We start from the raw sequence: 20,628 nt of genomic DNA, 5'->3' as shown, positions 1-20,628 counted from the left end.
GGATGACCTATGGAAAGAGAACTGATACTTACCAGGGAATCCCTTTTCAAGGAGTACTCCCACTGGGAAGCAACGTCCCAACCAGGGGGACAGGAACCACTCCGACAGTTGAGCTCAGAAAAGGCTGCGGGGGCAGAGGGACCACAGGCAGGCGTGGTGAACGCCGGCCTGAGGCAGCACCAAGGCCGAGCGCCAGGCAGAGGCCCTTCCTGGGGACTGGACAGGCAGGCCAGCCGAGTCTCATAGAAAGTAAATGACGATCAAAAACCAGGTCTTCCTGGGCTCTCACTGCAAGGTCAGCGCCAGCTGCTGCACCACTACCACCGCTCAGCGGGGCTCGCCAGGCCGGAGCCACCTGAGGCCAGGCACCTGCTCTCACATGCCTAGGAAGCCTCCAGGCTGGCACGGAGGGGCACGGGCTGGCTCTCCAGGACTTCACTTCCCCGAACACCAGATGAGGGCATTGAAAGGGACCCTGAAGTCCGAAAGCCAAAAGGCCGAGGGACCTTGCTTAACCCAGTGGTTCCCACATTTATGTGGCAACAGGACATTTTCACTCACATAAGACTAACCCACAACAAATGCTCCTTGTGGAGAGCGCTTTCAGAAGTGCTGACCCACGTGGAAGGAGTGAGTCACTGAGTAACTCAATGAGCGAGTGAATCACCTCTTAATTAAGTACTGTGTGAATGGAAGGAGGGTAGGAAGGGAGGGAGGGGGAAGGAGAGAGGGAAGGGCAGATGGGAGAATGCATAAAGGATTGTTTCCATCTCTGCCCCCGCCGCCCCCCCCCCCATAAGCTGTCCCTGACACGAGGACCTGGGAGGGGATCCCAGGAGGCACTGGAATTACAACGGGGGAAGGGGAAGAGCCAATAGAGTGCATCCATGAACACGTTATTCCTGTGGACACCTGGGGGGTCCCACTGAGGACCCTCTGAAAGACAGCACAGAACATGCCTAAGAACTGCCCCACCAAGAGCAGGAAGCTGGGGTTCCTGTCCACCACGCCTCCTGGGTTGGTTGAGGGTTGTCCGCGAGTGGGAACTCCCTGGCCGGTATAGCCTGCCCAGCGCAGCAGCAAGGCACACACCTGCAGCCAGAGAACACTCTCAAGCATGAGGTGTAAGGAGCCTTAGAGGGTGACATCCGGAATGGTCTGCAGGTGACGGACGGCACCAGGGCAGAGGGTGTGGAAAGAGGCAGGCGCTGGATGCGCTTGGCTTTCCCGGGTGTTTGGGGTCAGGGCGAGGATGGGTCCCGACCGCTGCTCTGCTCCACTGGGAGGAAAGAGGGACTGGGAGCGGAGTACAGCCCCGGCCACCCTGCGATCTCAGCCCTCCGGAGTGACAAGCAGTGGCAGGGCCATGCTATGTCCAGCTTTCTCTTTTGCTTTCGTAATTTCGTCCTCGGCTTCTTAAGCGTTGGGGCAGGACAGAGGCTGACCAGCCTGGACCGGGCCTGGGGAGGCTCACAGGACTCTCCTCCACATCCGGGCCCTGGAGCTACCATGAGCAGGCCCTGCCAGGCCCAGCTAAGACCCTGCTGGACAACCTCATCAGCTCCTACCGGGAGGGAGCAGGTGAGGGCTGGCTCAGGGTCTGCAAGCAAGCAGCCTTCACCCGCAGGGCCCTGCAGCCCTTGGACACAGGGGACCTTCCCCAGCTCTATCTGCTTAAGGATGTGAGCCCCAACCTAAGGACCACTAACTTCCAGGGGGCGTCCAGCCCCGCCCAACTTGTCTGCCAACTTGGTGTGGGCACTAGAGTTCCTGGAGCTAATCTCTGCCAGCCTACTTCCGTTTCCCTGGAGGAAGGAAATCAGGACCCTGAAGGCAGGCACTGCCATGCCCCTGAGCAAGGTCTGGGGAAGGGCTAGGTAAGGCTCTGCCTCTAGGGGGAGCCATGTGTCCATCATGGCAACTGACTTTGGTCCCATTTTACAGTTGGAGAAACTGAGGGCTAAAGAGATTGATGTGACTCATCTGTGGTTGCTGGTTAATATGCAGTGCAGACAAGACTCAGGTTCAGGCAGTGCAGCTCCTAACCACTAGGGAATAGCACCTCTCTAAAGAGAAAGAACCGAGGAGCTCGCAATAAGCATGGGAAGGAGTTGGGCTGTGGAAAGCCACCAGGAAGGTTTGACCTCTCTGGCGCCAGACCAGGACTGCTGGGTTGGGAGCCAGGAGACTGGGGCCCATCCCAACTCAGTCATTCTCTTGCTGTGTGACTCGAGCCACAAGTCCTGCCTCTGGGCCTCAGTGTGTCCTTCTGTCAAATGGGACAGGGGTAACATGAGTGTGGGCCAGGGTTCCATTTGGCCAAATTCTTCAGCCCACCTGCTTCTTAGGAATCTCCAGGGCCCCTGGGCAGCAGCCCTTGGTCCTGCCTAGCCTACGTCAGCCACTTTGCTGAGACATGTCCCATATCTAACACATTTGTTCCAGACGTACACTGTAACTTTGCCTACTGTGTGCAGCCGGTTCTTTCTGAACACACACTTCAGACTCTTCCAGGCAGGCGAGGCTATGTGGCCACCTCCAAGACTGAGTTTTCCCTGGTCCAGGCCATCAACGAGGAGGACACCAAGCAGATGATGTTTGAGATCTTCCTGGTGAGAGTCGCGTTTGAGGACGTCCTCGAACCTCAAGCAGGCAGGGGCTTGAGCCTGGCAGACTGAAACTGGCCAGCCCCCACTGCAGGCACAGCCCGGAGAGAGGGCTGGTGAAGACCCACAGCTGCCTCCAGAAGGCCCGGCCCCGCCCAAGCCCCTCAGAAGGGGTGAGGTCTGAGAGGTCCCTGGCCCAGGGCCCTGACCACCAGAGCGCTCTGCCTATGGCCCTGAGCCCGCCTAAGGTGTCAACAACCACCCCACCCCTCGGTCCTCTCACTGGCGCTGTGGCGCCCTTGGATCTGCAGCACCACGCCAGCACATGCTGGGAGAGTGAGGAGTTCCTGCCCTGCTACCGTGACCTCGTCCCGCACCGGACACCCTGTTTCCCAAGGGACTTCCCCGGAGCAGCCTACAGGGGAAGCAACTCCGGGGCAGCCCTGACCCTCAGCCCACTCTCAGGTGAGGTGGCTGCCCCCTCGGGTGGCAATGTCACGCAACCCCAGGTCCTGGTACAGCTCCTGAGAACAGAGGGGTCACCATCCCCAGACACCTCTGCCTACCACCAGGTCCCCAAACTGTCAGAGAAGTCCCTGGACCCCAGGCCAGAGAAACACAGCCAGAGCTGGCCGCCCCGGCTCAGACGCCGCTCTTCCGAGCTTCTCCTCAGAGACGGACGAACTCTGTGAGCTCCTCTCCCATGTCCTCGGACCCTCAACTCTAGCAGGCCATGCCAGGGGCTTCCCAGGCCTCACAACTGAGAGAATGGACAATCAGAGCCTCTCATGGGGCCGGAGACAGCCCAGGGTGGCAGCCCAGAGACAGAGGCTCTAGAGGTCTACCCAGGCCCCATCTCATGTAGGAGGGCTCCCAGCGCTCCCTACATCCCCCCAGGGAGCGCTGGAGGTGCCAGTTCCCACCCAAGGACACCATCCAGGTCACAGATGAGGATGTCTGTCACCCCTGGATGGTACAGACGCAGACACCTGACTAAGCAGATTGCTCTTCTTCCAGGGAAGAGACCACCTGGAGAGGTGGCAGACCTGGGATCACAGCACGGGGAACAGCAGCCAAACTCAAAGCTTGTCAAGCACAGGGACCAATCTGCTAACCCCAGTTGGTCTCAATCCCAGCCCTGCCACCTACTGATTGTGTGACTTTGAGCCACTCACTCTGCCTCTCTCTAAGCCTCTCCTCCTCTGTAAAGTGAGTGTGGCCAGACCTACTTCACAGGAGGCTGGGAAGCATTAGTAAGGTGAGGGAGGTATGCATAGCGCCCCACAGTGCAGGCCTGGGGGTGTGGGGCTCCTGGCCCCTTCATACCCCAGCTCAGAGTGTGACCTTGGCCAAATCATCCTGCATCTCTGAGCGGCATTTTCCCTCCACTTCCTTTAAGGCACCTGTCACAGGGCAGATTAAAAGAAAGATGTGTAGGCGTGCAATGTTCCTGTTACCTGTTTAGAGTCTGCTGTCAGCTTCCCTTTTCTCTCAGCCGACTTCTGGTTGACAGAGAACAAACCCACCCGTGGGAGCTCAAGGCCGGCTTGCGTGCCTGCTCTTGCTCCAGGGCTGAGGCCTCCACCACCTGGGCTGCAGGTGCCCAGGCCGGGCCCACGGTGGGGCCCTCCCCTGCACACGTGTGCACACACCTTTGCACACAAGTGGGTGCACCCGGGCGCAGCACACATGCACCCTTATGTAGTCCTCATTGGGGCCCCAAAAGAAAGAGAATCTCCCTTCTCTAGCCAAGCCGCCCGCTCTGGGATGGCAGGTGACCCTCACCCAAAGCCAGACCCTCAGCTTCCATGAAATAGGGGGGCAGCCCCTGCTTCCCAGGGCAGCGGCAAGCAGCCAAGGTTATGCAGGGAAAGGCCCCTTCCAAGCATACAGCGGTGCTTAATAAATATAGGTGCCTGCTTTGCTCTCCCCAGAGCTGAGGATATGACTTCTTCCAACGCCTAAGACCAAGGCAACCACAGGTGGGCTCTAAGGAGCGCTGCCCCGCCTCCCTCCCCGTCAGACAGCTGTCCACTGAGCCCGCCCCTACACAGGCTCCTCAAGATCAATCAGGAAGCGTCTGCGCTGGGAGGGGAGACACTCTGGTCCGCACTGCTGATGTCCATTTGTCCATCCATGCACACATCCATTCATCCACCCTCCCAGCCACTCAGCACAGCACCCATGAGTTGACACTCAGGCTGACAGCTCTCTGTCCAGGGTCCTGGGATAGAACAGGCTGGGTTGGAGGCAGAGGGGGATCAGGAACCTCAGGCGAATGGGTGTGGAAGGGGGCCTGGCCCTGGAACCGTGGCAACCAGAGAATACCCTCCACTGCACCCAGTCCTTGGTCCGACCTGCAGCAAAGGAGCCCGGGAGGGCAACAGGGGCCCGGGATTCCAGAGTCAGGAAAGGCAAGTTCATTATTTTTCACCACTTAAACTTTATTCATTCTTTTCTGATTATTAACACAGTAAGCATGCTCATCCCAAGCCAAAGCAAAATTTTTGCTCTCCCCCCAAAGCATGCTCCCCCAGTGTTCCCACCGAGGTAAAAGACCGCACCGCCTTCTCAAAAACTGAAGGCTGCTGTAGAAATAAATCATCCTTGCCTTCTCTCTCTCATCCCTCATCCAGCCCACCATGGTCACAACAGAGTTCGAATATGACCACGTTCCTCCTTCCCGTGGCCGGTGTCACTTGTCTGAGCTGCCGCAGTCTCTCAGGTCCCAGGAGGATGCCAGCCCCTCCCATGTCGCAGCGTCCGCCCTCACTCCCCCATCAGCCTAACCTGCTGCCGGAGGGCCTGTTAAAACCTGTTTCATCATGGCCTGTGTTCAGTTCCTTCCAGGGGCTCCCAAGGCCACACCAGGCCCCAGGCTCAGCCCCTCGCTACCCTTCTGACCTCATCCATGCCCCCTGTCCCCCAGCCCACCGCAGCCAAGCCATACTGGCTTCCTCCAGGTTCTTAGACAAGCTCAGCCCACCCCCGCCCTCCAGCCTCTGCAGAAAGCTCCCTCTGCCCCCTCCCTACTCCACACCACAGCCCCAGCTTCTCCTTCTTGTCACTCACATCTCATTTTAAATGTCACCTTCTTAGAGAAACCTTCCCTGACAACCAATCTCCCCACCACATCAGCTTAATTTTCTGCACAAAATTACTTTAAAGCTATTTATTCATTTTCCATTTCCCCCGCTAAAAGACAAGCTCCATGAGATAACTTGTCTTGTTCACCACTGTTTCCAAGGATCCATCAAATATATGCATCAAATGAGTAGAAAACTTAGAAAATACAAATGACAACAAAAGCAAAAATTCCCGTAACTTCCACCGTTTGGAGACACCCAATGTTATGGCATTGGTGCAATTCCTTTCGACCTTTTTTTCCCACATGTACATATATTAAAAATTGGGGACTATAATACTCAGTGTTGTGTTCTGCTTTTCTTGTGGAGTTATTTTAACTAATTTTAGACTTAAAGAAAAATTGCAAAATAGCAACAATTCTTTTTATTTCTTACCCTGCTTCCCCTAAAACTAACATCTTAAGTAACCATAGTATTGTTCTTCCTCACCCAGTGCAGTTGCTCTTCACTTCCAGTACTGCTGAGTACATCTGTACCGTGTCTGTATTCCATTTTCTGTTCCTCCTACGTCCTAGTGATCTTAATTGTCTATTTAGGGGGGAGGGGTAATGTGAAACTGTTACTATGGTTCTGAGTTGACGTTACACAAAAGATACATTCACAAAAGTGCCGTTCTCTGTTCAGCCCTGCAGCCTGTTCTTCCCTGCTCCCAGCCTTTCCCCCACCATTCTCCTGAGTTTCTGGGTTATCCTTCCAGCACTTCCTTTGCATCTGTGTATTTCCTTATGCCCCTTTTTTTCTGATACAAAGGGAAGCATGCAATAGATGTTCATTTAGGCATTGCTTTTTTTCACTCAGTAGTGTGTCCTGGAAATTGTATAGGTTTACAGAGATCTTCCTCATTCTTTGTACAGCTGCATACTCCATTGTGTGGCTGTATTGTAGCTCATTTAACTACTCTTATGTAAAGGACTTTCAGTTGTTTCCAATATTTTGCACTTAACAAACAACGCTGCAATAACCTTGTGCATGTATATTTCCACACTGTAGAAAGTATGTATATATTAGATCCTAGAAGAGGGATTGCTGGATCCTAATGCTGCTTGTTACCAAATTTCTCTCCAGAAGGGTTGTACAAATTTGCAAGTCCCTTCCCCCAAGCAATTTATGAAAGTGCTTGTTTCCCCAGAGCCTCAGCAACAGAATGTGATTATTTTGGTCGCTGGGTTTTTGTGGGGAGGTTTGTTGTTTTTAACAGGCTGGTAGGTAAGAAATGGTATCTCAGTTTTAATTTGCTGTCTTTTATCTGTCCAGGCTGCTACAACAGAATACCACACACTGGGTAGTTTATAAACAACAGAAATTTATTTCTCAGTTCTGGAGGCTGGACGTCCAAGACCATGGCGCCTGCACGGCCGGGCTCTGGCGAGGGCCTTCTTCCAGGCTGCAGCCTGCTCACTTCTTGCCACGTCCTCACGTCTCTTTTAGAGGAGCACTAATCCCATTCGTGAGGGCTCCCCCCTTATGACTTAATCACCTTCCAAAGGGCCTCCTCCTGATATCTTCACCTTGTGCGTTAGGTTTCCAACACATGAATTGGAGGGAGGGGGAGACACAAATATTCAGACCGTAGTATTTGCATTTCTCTAATTAAGTGAATTAAGTATTTTTAATATGTTTAAGGGTCATTTTTATAACTTTTTTTGGAAATTGTTCATTACTTTTTCTCGTTTTCCTATTAGCTTTTTGATCCTTTGTCCTTCATTTTTAAAATAATCTTCATGGCTATTTAGGGATATTAGCCCTTTGTGATATACGTTGTGATTATCCTTCAAGTTTGTTGATTATCTTTGTTTATAGCGTTTTTCTCACACAAGTTTTAAAATTTTTAGTCAAATTTATTCATTTCTTAATGCCCCTGGATTTTGAATCATAGGCAGAAAACTTTCTCTACATCAGGTTTTAAACAAACAATTCATCCATGTTTTCTTCGAGTACTTGTATGCTTTCCATTTTTACATTTAGATCCCTAACCTGGGATTCTTAGGTAGGGTATAAAATATGGATCTTTTTTTTTTTTTATCTTTTCGCAAATGGTTATCAGTCTTCTCCGTGTTGTTTACTAAAAAGTCTATCTTCAACCCCATGATTTGAGATGACACCTTCATCAGACACTGTTTCCACAGGTACTTACTCCCACAGGTCTGTTTCGGGCTTTCTAGTCCGTCTCGCTGGTCTGTTGTGTCCTCGTGCACCAGGACCACACTGCTTCGGTTACAGAGGCTTCACGGTGTGTTTCAGTATCTGGTAACCCTAGTCCTCCACCATCGTTTTTCTTTCTCAGTAGTTTCCTGATAATTGCTGCAGGTTTGTTTTTCTACATGAACTTTGTTCACATGTGACTAACTCTAGAAAATAGCCTGTGAAATCTCCATTCGGATCGCACTGAATGTATAAATTAACTTAGGGAAACTGACATCTTTATAATGCTGAGTCCTCCTACCCAAGAATGGGATGTTCAAGTCTTATGCAGTTTCTTTAACTTTTTCTTGTATAGTTTTCCACATTTCTTGTTAAATTTATTCCAAATAATTTAATCTTCTTTGTTAACATTGTACATGGGATTTTTGCTGCCATTATAACCTCTGTTGATTGTATATGTTAATTTTATATCCTGCTACTTTCCACTGAAATCTTATTGTTCGTGTTGCTTTTATCATTGATCCTTTGGAGTACATTACTGTATTGGAGTGAGGCTGCTGGTCCCCTCCTGGCTCATGTGGGTTTTCCTGAGGGTATTTCAGGGTGGAAGCAGCTATAATGAGCTAATGTTTCAGGAATGGATGGTCTTTGTCTGTCCTGTTCACCAGTGTCGGCCTGGCACCCAGTACAGGGCCTGGCACAGGGTTGATGCATAGGAAGGGCTGTCAAAAGGCAGGCAGAGACTAGAGGCCTGCTTACAGATTGTCTGGGGACTCCTGAGTAAATGGCTGAGTAAATAAATGGCTGGCGAGGATGCTGAGACAGTATTTCCCCCAGAGCCCTGAAGGAGAAGCATGTTTTTAAAAAGAAAATGCAGGATCTCCCCAACTCTGGTTTGGGGCAGCCCACCAACAGCTTCCCCCTCCAGGAACTCTGCCAGTGAAAGTACTAGAAAGTCTGGTCGCCTCTTCCGCCAAGTACAGAGAGGTGGAAGGATTTTGAAGAAGTAGCCAGGCACTGCTCCAGACCCGCCTCTTCCTAGTCTGTGACCCTCCCCTGTGAGGGGAAAAAAGCAGAACCCCAGCATCCAGGGAAGGAAGAAACAGGACCACAGACATGAGGTGACCTGCCCTTACAGACAATAACCAGGGAAACTGGGATCACAGCCCATGTTCTGAGCCCAGAGCCCAAGTCCTACCCACAAAACTAAGTGGATCCCAAAAGGTTAATATTCATTTAAAACTTAGCAATTGGTCCCTGCTCATTTTTCTGGGCTTTTCCAAAGGTGAGCCTGGACCTGCCAAGATCTATGCCTCCTTGGCTACTAGGTAAATCTGGGCTGTGCGCCAGGAAACAGGTGGGTGACAGGTCACCTGGGCCCATGGAGGAAGTCTGCCAAGAAATGAGACAACGGACTAGAAAACCATCAGCTTAGTGTGTAAGAAACTCCAGGGCTTTGCTGGTGCAGGAGGAGGTGTCAGTTCCCACAGTCTGAGAGGCAGCTGTCTCTCTCCCTGTCGTGCCACAGAATGGCAGGTGCAGCTCCAGAGTCCCCTGAGAAAAGGAGACACTTTTTTTTTTAAAAAAAGCCAATTACTTGTCCCATGCTCAGATGTTCTAGAACGACCATGAGGCACTTGGCAGAGGTACAGTCCTGAGGGACAGCCTCAGCCAGGCCTGTGACCTGTCCCTACTAAACAGACCGGTCACAATGGTCTCCAGATTAACTGGTGTGAGTCTGCATCCATGCCGCTCTGACGGGAAGCGCTGGTTGCCACGGTTACAGCCATTACTGAGCCACTAACTGCATTGTGGCCCACTTTCCCAGGCACATCAGCAGAACCAACACCTGCTGCGCACCACCCCCCACCCCACCCCCTGCACTCTGGGCCCCTCCATCTGCTGGGTCAGTCGTCCTCCCAGCCCTGAGAAGTGAACACTGCACCCACTGGACAAATGAGATAACCAACGCTCACAAGAGGTTCAACAGCGTGACAAGGTTTCTTTGAACTCCTGGGTGTGCAAGTCTAGAAAACCTAAATCTAGACAGGTCATTCTCAAAGGGTGCTCCCTGCACCAGCAACTTCATCACCACCTGGGACGCTGTCAGAACAAATTCTCGGGCCCGCCCAGACCTGCTGAATTGGCAACTCTGGGGATAGGCCCCCCCGCCATCTGCGCTCTAACACGCCCTCCAGAGGGCTCGGCAGCTCTGACGTTGGAGAGCCCTGAGCTAGAGAATCCCCAAGGCCCAGACGCCAGGAGTCAGCAGCAGCCAGGTCCCCAACATGGGGCTTCCCAACGTGTTTTCCAAGGAACACGAGCCGTTCTAGGGACTGTTAAGGGACACTCCTCAAATGAGGGGTTCTAGTGTCAAGTGTGTTTGAGAGTCCCTGGCTTAAACAAAGATTAAAAGATGTATTTGTCAGAGGACTTCTTGTGTTAAAGAACAAGGTATCCTGCACACCTCAGAAGGAGTTCCCAGGTGGTCTTTCCTAAATATCCTGAATCACAAAACCCTCTTTTCTCAAAACACCTATTATCATCTCCCAGGACATCTGTGTTCCACAGATCCTGGTCTTGAAGATGGAAAAGCCAAGAAACACAGAAACTCAAGAAGGCAGCAGTAAATGCTGATACCCATTCTGGATTCCACAAGACTGGCTTTCTCTCAGCTTCTGTTTAATGCCGCTTTTGTCAAGTTCACCATCTTACGTAAACTAGAGAGACACAGAGTTCATTTGGGCTTCAGGGGAGCTGGGGGTCGGGGTAGGGGGTTGTTAGTAAAAAGCGAGAGCCATGGGCAGGCAACCCTGGGGCCTTCAGAGAGTAACCCACCGCCCCAGGAGGTATTATTGGCTTCTCAGCAATGGAGGGCTGAGATTTTCAAGAGCTCGTCAATTATTTTACTATGTATAACTCTTTAGGGTGGCCAAGGCCAAGGGGGAGGAGCTTACTCATTCCTCAGATGTGTGAGCATTTGAAATGAGCCCCTGCCTTAGGCCCCAGGGCTCTGGGAGAAAGAGGTGCAGATTCAAAAGCACCCAGGGGTAGACTGGTCTCAGACACATCTTCAGCCTGCTCTCAGAGTTATAAATACCTCCTTCCCAAAATCTAAAGGTGAGAGTCTGTGGGAGTCCCAGGAAGGGTCTCTGACTGGCTATTCTCATCTAGGTGAGAGGCTCAGGTGGAACTGAAAGGGGCAGGAAGAGAAACGGAAAGGGAACAAGAAGCTGGGGGACATCATTTACCAGGGTCCACATCTAGTGAGGGCCTCCCGAGCGCTACGCTGTGGGGATGCGTTGGACTGACGGTCTCTGCCCTCACAGGACTCGGCCCAGCATGGGAGGGAGGCGGGCCGAGCTAAGGACATGGAAGAACCAAGTGGGGCAGATGCTGAGGGTGATGAGTTGGGAGGACAGAAGGGAGGGGGAGGGGGGGCCCGAGACACCACAGTGCTGAAGCCAGATCTGGTGACGCCACGCCAACAGATCCGGCACAAGGCCAAGGGGCATGAGCTTACTCACTTCTGAGCTTACTCAGAATTGGCGTGGCTCAATTCTGAGACAGGGTTCTGCAGCGCATAAAGTCAGTACACCCCAGATCTGGAAGGTGGTTGGCCTGGCTTGCCCTGTCCAGCAATTCAGGGGTGCCAACCCCCGCCACGCTCCTCGTAGCCAGTCCTTTGGTCTCCAGGGAATGCCCCCCTCTGCTCTAAGAACTAGGCCCCGTGTCTGCTTTCCTCCTTCCTGGGCTCGCAGCAGTGTTAATAACTGCCCTTCATGATAACATGTGCTCCATGAACTCCTGGCTCCCCCCATGCAGAAGCAAAGGTCTCCAGCTGGGGAAGACAGGGCTTTCAGGATGAGGGGGCAAGAGAACATTTTTGGAATTGCTAGGAGTCCATCTGGATGATGCCAACTTCCTGTCTGTGTGACCTTAGGGAGTCTCTTAGCCTCTCTGAGCTTCGACTCCCAACCCTGGGATGTAAGGCCACTACTTCGCCCTCCTGTGTGGTCTGAAGCATTAGAGACCATGAATCCAGCATGAAGTCAGCTGGCCTTGCCTAAGGGCTTAATTAGAGGGACCCAGCAATGGGCAGCCACCACGAGAGGTGCCAGGGGAATGCAAGGCAGCAAACACTATTAAAGGGCATGATAAGCTCATTGGTCCCATTTGTCATGTACCCTCTTAGGCCAGAAACCCAGGACAAAAACACTGGCAAAGGAGAAAAGACCATTAGGAAAACAAGTATGGCTAAATATAAAGTCCTCCCAAGAGGAGATTTTCCACGTTACTCATAAGCGCTAACTTGGCAGCAGTGGGCATTTTTTCCGGCATGATCTTTCCCATCCTATGGACCATATTTCCAATTCCCTGGAGTTAATATTCGGTCCCGGTTTTGTTCAAAGAGTTCTAACATTTTCTGCATGTTGTGGTCAGCCTCGAACACCTGGAAATTAAACGCACGGTCACAGGGCTGCACTTAACTCCAACATCATCCTCCCTTATGACGAGAGAGTAGGAGGCAGACAGGAGGGGGCTAACAGGGGAAGGTTAAAGCCAAATAGCACCCACTTCTAGGTCTGTCCACATTCTCAGCTATATCTGCACTTAAGACTCCACTATGGTTGTCCCTGCAAGCAAGCTCATAAATGATTTTTTCTCATCATTTTATACCATCTAATTTTCTATAATGAGGGGAAAAATAGACTGTACTTGAAAAAATCTACTATAGTGGATTTTAATCACAGATGCGGAAGATACGTCAATAGAGTTAGAAATGGCGAGTGTCTCCCAGAGAAAGAAGGGTTACCGTAAAAAGCAAAAACAGGAACTCAGAAGATATTAGTAGTATGAGGCAAAGAGTCCTACACACTTCAATACCTCCTAAAGGCATCACTGCGTGACAGCCCAGAACAGCAAATGATGTTCCTTCAGATGCCCTGAGTCACCAAGAAAAGGTGCAATCAGGCTCTGAGCCGGCCATATACTGCAGAAGGGACTGTCGCGTCAGAAAGACCACCATCCCCAAAGGTTAAAACCAAAACCCAGGTCTAGAGGCTTCAGCCACCTAGAACATCCCTTTGCTGATGGTGCTGGATAAGTGAGATGCCACTGTGGTCACTGGTATAATGACACTGAGACAAATGACCTCTCAGGCCTGTCCCAGTCACTCTGAGATTTAGTCCAGGATGGGAATTGTGAGAGAGGAAGAGACCTTTCCACCCTCCCTGCTTCCTTCTTCCACATCCTCGAGCTCTGAAGGACTCGGCCCTAGCCCAGACTGCAGAGTGGCCAACATTCCCTGGTTACTCCTCCTTCTAGGAAAGTCTCCTGCCCTGTCAGAAGGACTTACCAGAACAGGGGCCGTTACAGGGAACAGGCCCCCCTTGATGAGCCATTCCTCATACAGGTGGTGAATCGCATTCAGGTATTCCTGCCAGGAAACACACAAACACAGGCTGCTCAAACACGGAGGAGAGCCGAGCGCACCTCTGCCACGCAGGGTCGCAGGCAGGTAGGGTGAATGTCAATGATCACGGGGTAGTGGCTTGGACAAAGAAGCCCACGACAGCCAACCTGGCTCAGGCGGACAGGGATACATGCGCCTGCTCACTCCGACAGCAGCCTGGGCATCGGGCATCGCGACAGTCCAAGCGTCACCACAGCAGCCCCTCCCATCCCATCCCTCCAGGGCAGTTCTGCTCCCCACGCCCCTTCTTGCCTGGCTTCTCTCATTTGCTGCCACTCTTCTAGCAGCAGGGCACCAGTTCCCTTGGGGAAGGGCATCCCTGGCGACGCCATGGCCGGGCCTCCCAGCCCTGGGCAGCTGAGCCTCTCCCTCCCACCAAGAAGAACGTCACCCTCACTGGCCTAAGAGCCCCCCTCCTGCCAGACAACTTGTAACCTATGGATCCTCTAGACCATAAAGACCAACTTCAGGGAGCCCAACAGGGTGGAACCCACAAGTGAAGAGGCCCAGACATGCCCCTAAGCCATCCACGCCTCTGGCCCAGGAAGGACTGGATGGGATACGCTCTCCCAGGTGCAGGCCAACGTACTCCTGGCCGCTACCAATACTTCCTCCTCAAGTAGCAATTTCCTCCCAGCCCAGAAGCTCTCGGGGGAACCATGGCACCACTTTTTCATCCACCACTGCGTTCTCTCTTAGCAACAAGACAGATCTGGCCTGTAGGCCTTGTCAAAACTGTTAAGACGATGGCGTGGATAATGGCTTGGGGTGAACTCCAGGCTTGGCATTCCTTTAGAACATCTGGGCCATCTCCCAGAGCAGCTCTGCGCCATCACAGCATGGTCCATCCCTGCTCCACTGCAGCCTTTCTCTGACCACTCCTGTCTCTGGATTTCAAAGGAGCTGCCCAGAGCAAGGCCTGGGCTTTCTCGGCTAGAATCTACCTTGCTGGTGCCCAGGCAAACGAGACTGGACAGGTCTTGGGAGCTGGACAGGCCTCAGGGCCCCCAGTCTAGCCCATCCTGGGCTCAGACCCCCATGACCTTCCAGTAGACACTTGCCCAGCCTCTGTATACTTCCAGTGATAGCGTCTCTCATGGGGCATTCAGTTCAGCATTAACTGAGAAACTTATAAGGTGCCCGGCCCTAGGACATATGCTAGGGATCAGAGGAAATAAGATCTAATCATAAAATGCTCAGAATTTCCTGAAGGATGGGGAACAAACATGTAAATATGCTGGTCCTAAGGACTGTGATCAGAGTAAGGCCAGTGGCTGGCGGGGGGTGGGGGGGTGGGGGGAACAATGGAGGGAAGGTCAGGGAAGGCTTCCTGGAGGAGGTGACATCCAAGCTGCACGTGAAAAGCAAAAAACCCACTATGCAAAAGTACATCTGACAGAAGGCCAATAGATATATGAAAAGATGCTCCATGTCACTAATCATCAGAGAAATGCAAATAAAAAGCACAATAAGATACCATCTCACACCTGTCAGAATGGTTATCATCAATAAATCAAAAACAAGTGCTGGCAAGAATATGGAGAAAGGGGAACCCTTTTGCATTGTTGGTGAAAATGCAGACTGGTGCAGCCACTGTGGAAAGCAGTATGGAGATGCCTCAAAAAATCAAAAGAGGATTTTCCTTTTGACCCAGCAATCCCACTTCTGGCAATATATCTGAAGGAACCCCAAACTCTAATTCGGAAGAACAAAAGCACCCCTGTGTTCAATGCAGCATTATTTACAATCGCCAAGATATGGAAGCAGCGCAAGTGTCCATCTGTAGATGAGTGGACAAAACAACTGTGGGACATTTACACAATGAAATTCTACTCGGCCATTAAAAAGAAGAAAATTTTACCCTTTGCAGGAGTATGGATGGACCTGGAGAACATTATGCTAAGTGAAATAAGCCAGTCAGAGAAAGACAATTACCATATGATTTCACTCGTATGTGGAATCTAATGAACAAACTGAACTAAGAAGCAGAACAGACACAGACTCATAGATGGAGAGCAGATGACAGATAGTGGCGGGGGAGGGGAGAAGTGGGGCGGGGAGGTTAGGGGGTGGGATATCAATTGAAAAAGAAAAGGACTCAAGGACATGGATAGCAGGGTGGTGACTGCTGGGGGCAAAAGGGTATAAGGGTACCAACTGGTAATAGAAAAATATATAATAAAGATTATATATTAAAAAAATTTTTTAAAATTTTTAAAAAGCACATTTGTATAATTCCATGGTGAGTGAGCTAGCGTGTGAATGAATGTGTAGAGCCACAACTAGTTCTTCATGGCCACAGTGTAAAAGGCAGAGAGTGGAGAGAGACAAAGCCATCAGGTGGGACCTCGTATGGCATGCTACAAAATGAGGACTTTTTTCTGGACCAGGATGGGGCGCGAAAGGGTTTGGGGCTGGGAAACTGCATGAATGTGTTCCGTATTGGACACATCACCCAAGCGGCAGTGGAGAGGCAGGTTTTGGAGGCAGATGTGGGGGGTGAGGGACGAGGGCAAGGAGTGCAGCCCAAGCCTGTTGCAACCATCCCAACGAGAGCCAGCGTGGCTGTGAGCCAGACCCAGAAGAGTGAAGCAGTGAGCAAACACCAGTGAGCGTCGCTTCCGAGCCAGGCACTGCGCTGAAGGCGGGGGATGCAGCAGCGAGCAAGAGGACACATTCTAGAATGGATCCAGAGGGCATGTAGGCGAGCTCTCTTCAGGATGTGGACCGTACAACACTGGTGATTCCTGGGTGGGGCCAGGGGCCAGGGGCCAGGGGCCGACGGCTGAGTCTGGGACACAGGAAGTGAAGCAGATCTGAACACGGCACGGGGTCTCCAGCCACAGAGGAAGTCAGAGTTCGCCCTCTGATACAATCAGTTCCTGCTTCTCTCTGTGACAACAGTGCAGTGATCTCACAGTGGCTCAGGCCAGGATGGGACAATGGTGGCTTCCAGTTCATCTCTAACCAGGTTAAAGGCGGAGCTTACCAATGGAATGACCTTCTCCTCTTCCCTGCATCTCTGCTTTAACCTCTGGTAACAGGTCTCAGGAGTGGTCCGGAGATAAACTGAGATTTAAAAAAAGAAGTGGCTATAATGACTGTTCACAACTTGAAAGTGAAAGCCAAGGAGAGGAGGAAGGCAGGCATGTGGGCGAGCCATGGCGAGGAACCTCTGCTGGCATCTCCGAGCAGGAGAGACACACCGGGGTCGGCTCACAGCTCGACCACTGACCGAGCTGTGACCTGACAGGCACCTTAACCCTCATCCTGCCTTTCGTGCCCTTTCCACATCACGAGCCTCACGGGATCACCGGGAGGCTGAATAAGGTTCCAAACACAGACAGGGCTTACTTAGCACAGGGCCCAGCACCCAGAGGGTCTCAGTTAATGTCTAGGTTTTATCATCTCCTCCCTCCCTTACAAGCTAGAAACCCCACCAAATCACAATGAACCCAGGGAGAAGAGCCTGAGGAACAAAGGACAGGGTATTTCTCTAGGAGGGACCAGGAGCCCCCAGATTCTGTCTGCCCTGGGGGAAAAGGCTGAACTGACATGCAGAGAGACTCCCCAATGGTTAGGGCCCTGCCACCCGCCCCTGATGGTCGGTTACCTGCATAAGCTCATGCTCACTGGGCCCAGGGGAGGGAAGCCCGGGACGGAGGTCAGGAGGGGCCATCTCACCTATCAAATCCACGGACACATCGAGGTTCCTCACGATCCAGTCAAACCATTCCGACAGAACCACGTAGTCCACTTCAGGCATCTTCCCACTGCAAGGACAGGTGTCAGGGTTCTGTTTCCCCACGAGGAAGTTTCTGGGATGCGTCATTCCCCAAAAGTAACTGGGAATGGCTTTTGTTGAAAGGGCACTGCCAAGGGCCCCACAGCGTGATCCACACGACAGGGTCCTTAAACAAAGCCCTTGAACACCTCCAACTTCCCGCTGCCTGGGGAGGGGCTATGGCGCGATGCGGCAAGTGCCACGGCACTGCCCGACGCGACCTGAACGCCCAGGAGAGAAAGGGGCTCTGAGGCCTGGCCCCTGAGAAACAGGGACAGTGCTCAGGAGGTGGCGAGGCAAACCAATTTCACCTCTAGAAATGTACTTTGTGGAAATAATCATGAATGCCTATGTGGCACTGTTTAAAGAAAAGCGAAACATTGGTACCAACTATATAAGAGAAAACCATGTAGCAACTGAAAGGTGGTGTTGTAAAAATAATATTTGATGACATGTAAATGCTCATAATGAAATGCTCATAATTCAATGAAACCACAGGATGCAAAACTGTGCATATAGTATGACCCAGACAAATTTTCAAGAGTATTCATCCACACATTTTGAAAAAAGACTGCAAAGAAAAACACCAAAATGTTAACTGCTTTTTTATGACCCATAGGACGACGGAAGACTTACATTTTTTTCTTTATACATTTTTGTGTTTTCCAAAATTTAACAACATATTAGTTCTCAAATCAAGAGTGTGGGGCAGGGGGAGACTGCTACATATTTAAAGTTCACGGAAAAAGAAGGGAAAGAAAGAAAGAAGAAAACGGGGAGGAAGACAGAGCCAAGAGTGAAAAGGGAAGCCTGGCGCCGCCCGGCTCCTGCGGACTTCCTCTGCCCCGAGAGGAAACAAACAGGAAAGAGAGAACGAATGGCAGCAGCTGGAAGAAACCACCCCATCAACAGCCGGGCGACCCCCAAGGCCCAGGAGTGGAATCCCCCCTTTTAACACCTCCGCCCGTCCTGGATGCTCTCCGAACCAGGGGTTTGGTGAGAGCGATTGCAAGAGGGGTGGGTGCGCCCGAGCCGGGTGCGGCGGGGCATCCAGGCTGAGCTGAGTAAGGAAACAGAGGCCCGGTTTCCGTGATTCCGAGGGATGCCAGGCAGCGGGTGCTGTTTGATCCGTTTTGGCAGTTTTCCTCCCAGGACCTCTGCCCGGCTCCTCCTCCGCCTGCCTCCCGAATGACATGCCCGGCACCCCACAGGTCACTGCTTTTCTCTCCACAGAACACACAGAGGACAGCACGCTTCTCCACAGAAAACACAAAGGCCCAACTCACCAACGGTGAACTGAGAGGGCCTCATGGGGCCTTCCCTTACAGCAAGGTGGCAATCTCAAGGTTTTGGGTCCACGCAAATCCTGCTGGCTGTTTGGCAGTTTGCTGCCACCTTCACCCTGAGGCCCAGAGAGCCCCCAGCTTACACAGTACAAGTTGGAATGGAAATCTCACACTCGAATGCCAGCCACCTCTTATACATTCTTTTCTTTTGTCTTCATTAAGACCTTGTGACTCAATTCATAAATGAGGACAGCTGAGCCCAGAAGAGCCCAACTCTGTCTGAGCAGGAATTCAAGCCCGGCTCCCCGTGGCCCCCAAACCCATAGGTTCTTCCATGCATCACTTGCCCTCCCTGGTCTGTCAGCTGAGGAGGCTGTTCCAGATCACATCCAGTGTCTCAGGCCTCAGCACAGGAAAAGCCACAGCTTTCAGACTCGTGACCCAGACCGTAAGTCCCCCATCTGGACTACAGAGCGGGAGGAGCCCAAGGCCCAGGGCCAGCCAGCGAGGTAGGAGGACCTCCCTGTTGTTCTAAATTCAGGGTCTTAATCAATGCTCCCCACTGTCAGCCCCAGGTGAGTCAACGGCTCACTTTCCCAGATGGGCCCCTGCAATTCCCTTACTTCCGCTCTTAGAACACACTAACCTGGCAATCTTGCAAAACCTTTGTGTTAAATTATTCAGCCCATGGGGATAGGGCCACACATTTGCCTGCATGGCCTCTTTAGCTGTGACTCTTTATCGCCACCTCCAGTTTTTCATTTTGGCACAGTGCCCACATCTCAGAAGTTCCCGTTAAGGAGACTGTGTGACCAAAAGCTTCTTCTTCAAGAAGTCACATAACCCTCAGAGACCCCTGGTGGCCTAACTGCACTTACATTCTGCCCACCCTAGACTGGCTGAGAAGGGGCAAGGGGCTGGAAGAGGCAGTCTCTCTCCCAAGGAGAACTGCTCGCTCGCTCAAGACTCCAAAGGCAAGACCGCCCTTCAAGAAATTCAGCTTTGGGGGAGGCAGATTTCCAGTATGTGGGCTTTCCTGGGCACCCCAGTCTACAGCTGTAGACAGCAAGGCCAGGCCTGCCTTCCTCTCTTCCATCCAGGGCCCACCCCGCCCCCCTGCCCCAGATTCCAAGCCAAGGGTGCAAGAGCTTGTGAGATGTACATTTCTTCCACGGTTCTTTATCCCATGCAAATCCTAACCACTGATGCCAGGCTTTCTGTGAGGGTCGGGGGAGAACAGATACGCATGGAATTACCAGGACAGGAAAGAACATCAGCCCAGGCTGGAGTGGCTCAGTGGACTGAGCGTCGGCCTGCAAACCAAAGGGTCTCCCATTCCAATTCCCAGTCAGGGCACATGCCTGGGTTTGGGCCAGGTCCCCAGTAGGGGGGACTTAAGAGGCAACCACACATTGATGTCTCTCTCTCTTTCTCCCTCCCTTCTCCTCTCTCTAAAAATAAATAATAAAATCTTAGAAGAAGGAGGAGTAAGAAGAGGAAGAGGAGGAGGAGGAGGAGGGGGAGGAGAAGAAGGAGAAGAAGGAGAAGAAGAAGATTAAAAGCTACAGCCTTTCCCTACACTACCCACAAAAAAGCCCAGGGCAAGGCCCATGTGATCTGGACCATGGCCACTTAGATCAGGAAATACAGATCCACCATCAGAAGCATCGTAATGAAGAACTGAGTGTGCGTAACTGAAGCCCATGGACATCAGCTAAAACTGACCCTGTGATAAGCAAAGATAAGGGACTCCTGGGGAAATGCACCAGGCACTGGGCAACCTATGGGGTGGGGTGCTTAACTGGCAAATTTCATGAGGACCAAGGACCTGTATATAATGGTCACAGGACCGAAACCAGGCAACTGCTTCCGTCTCTCCTCCAGAGATGGATGACAGGAATTACAGACAAGATGAGCTCTTTGTGAGATACTGTCAAGCTCCCAGAGAGCAAATTCCAGAGCCAGGATGAAACCCAGGTCCCCCCAACTCCACACCGCACTCCCTCCCCTTGACCCCTAGTCACCCATTCCAGCTCACCCTCTTCACAAAGAGCCATGAGCTGCCATACAGACCCCGCCAAGCTGACTGTGACGAGAAGACAGAGGCAACCCAGCTTCACGAGGGTCCCAGGGACTCGCACCCTGCTGCCCAGGGTCTGCTCCTGGGGCCACGCTTTCATCCGGCAGT

The 20,628-nt window shown here is 52.0% G+C and overlaps 1 protein-coding gene across 3 annotated transcripts in view; it reads right to left on the bottom strand.

The window, feature by feature from the left end:
* Window positions 1-5,689: 5,689 nt before the first annotated feature.
* TK2 (thymidine kinase 2) overlaps window positions 5,690-20,628 on the bottom strand; it is a 72,260-nt gene continuing 57,321 nt past the window's right edge. For all 3 annotated transcript variants that reach the window (XM_054579355.1, XM_054579353.1, XM_054579352.1), the window contains 4 exons: window positions 17,055-17,143; window positions 16,360-16,439; window positions 13,254-13,334; window positions 5,690-12,347 (listed from right to left, as the gene is read on the bottom strand). In XM_054579355.1, coding sequence (XP_054435330.1) covers window positions 12,249-12,347; window positions 13,254-13,334; window positions 16,360-16,439; window positions 17,055-17,143 — 349 coding nt within the window. In that variant the 3' untranslated portion in view covers window positions 5,690-12,248. The remainder of the gene's footprint in view (window positions 12,348-13,253; window positions 13,335-16,359; window positions 16,440-17,054; window positions 17,144-20,628) is intronic.

The sequence above is a fragment of the Pteronotus mesoamericanus genome, unplaced genomic scaffold, assembly GCF_021234165.1.
Source record: "Pteronotus mesoamericanus isolate MK-2021 breed Mesoamerican mustached bat unplaced genomic scaffold, CSHL_Meso_final contig_52, whole genome shotgun sequence".
NCBI lineage: Eukaryota > Metazoa > Chordata > Mammalia > Chiroptera > Mormoopidae > Pteronotus > Pteronotus mesoamericanus.
Note: the sequence above shows the minus strand (reverse complement) of the source record. Positions and strands in the feature narration are given on the sequence as shown.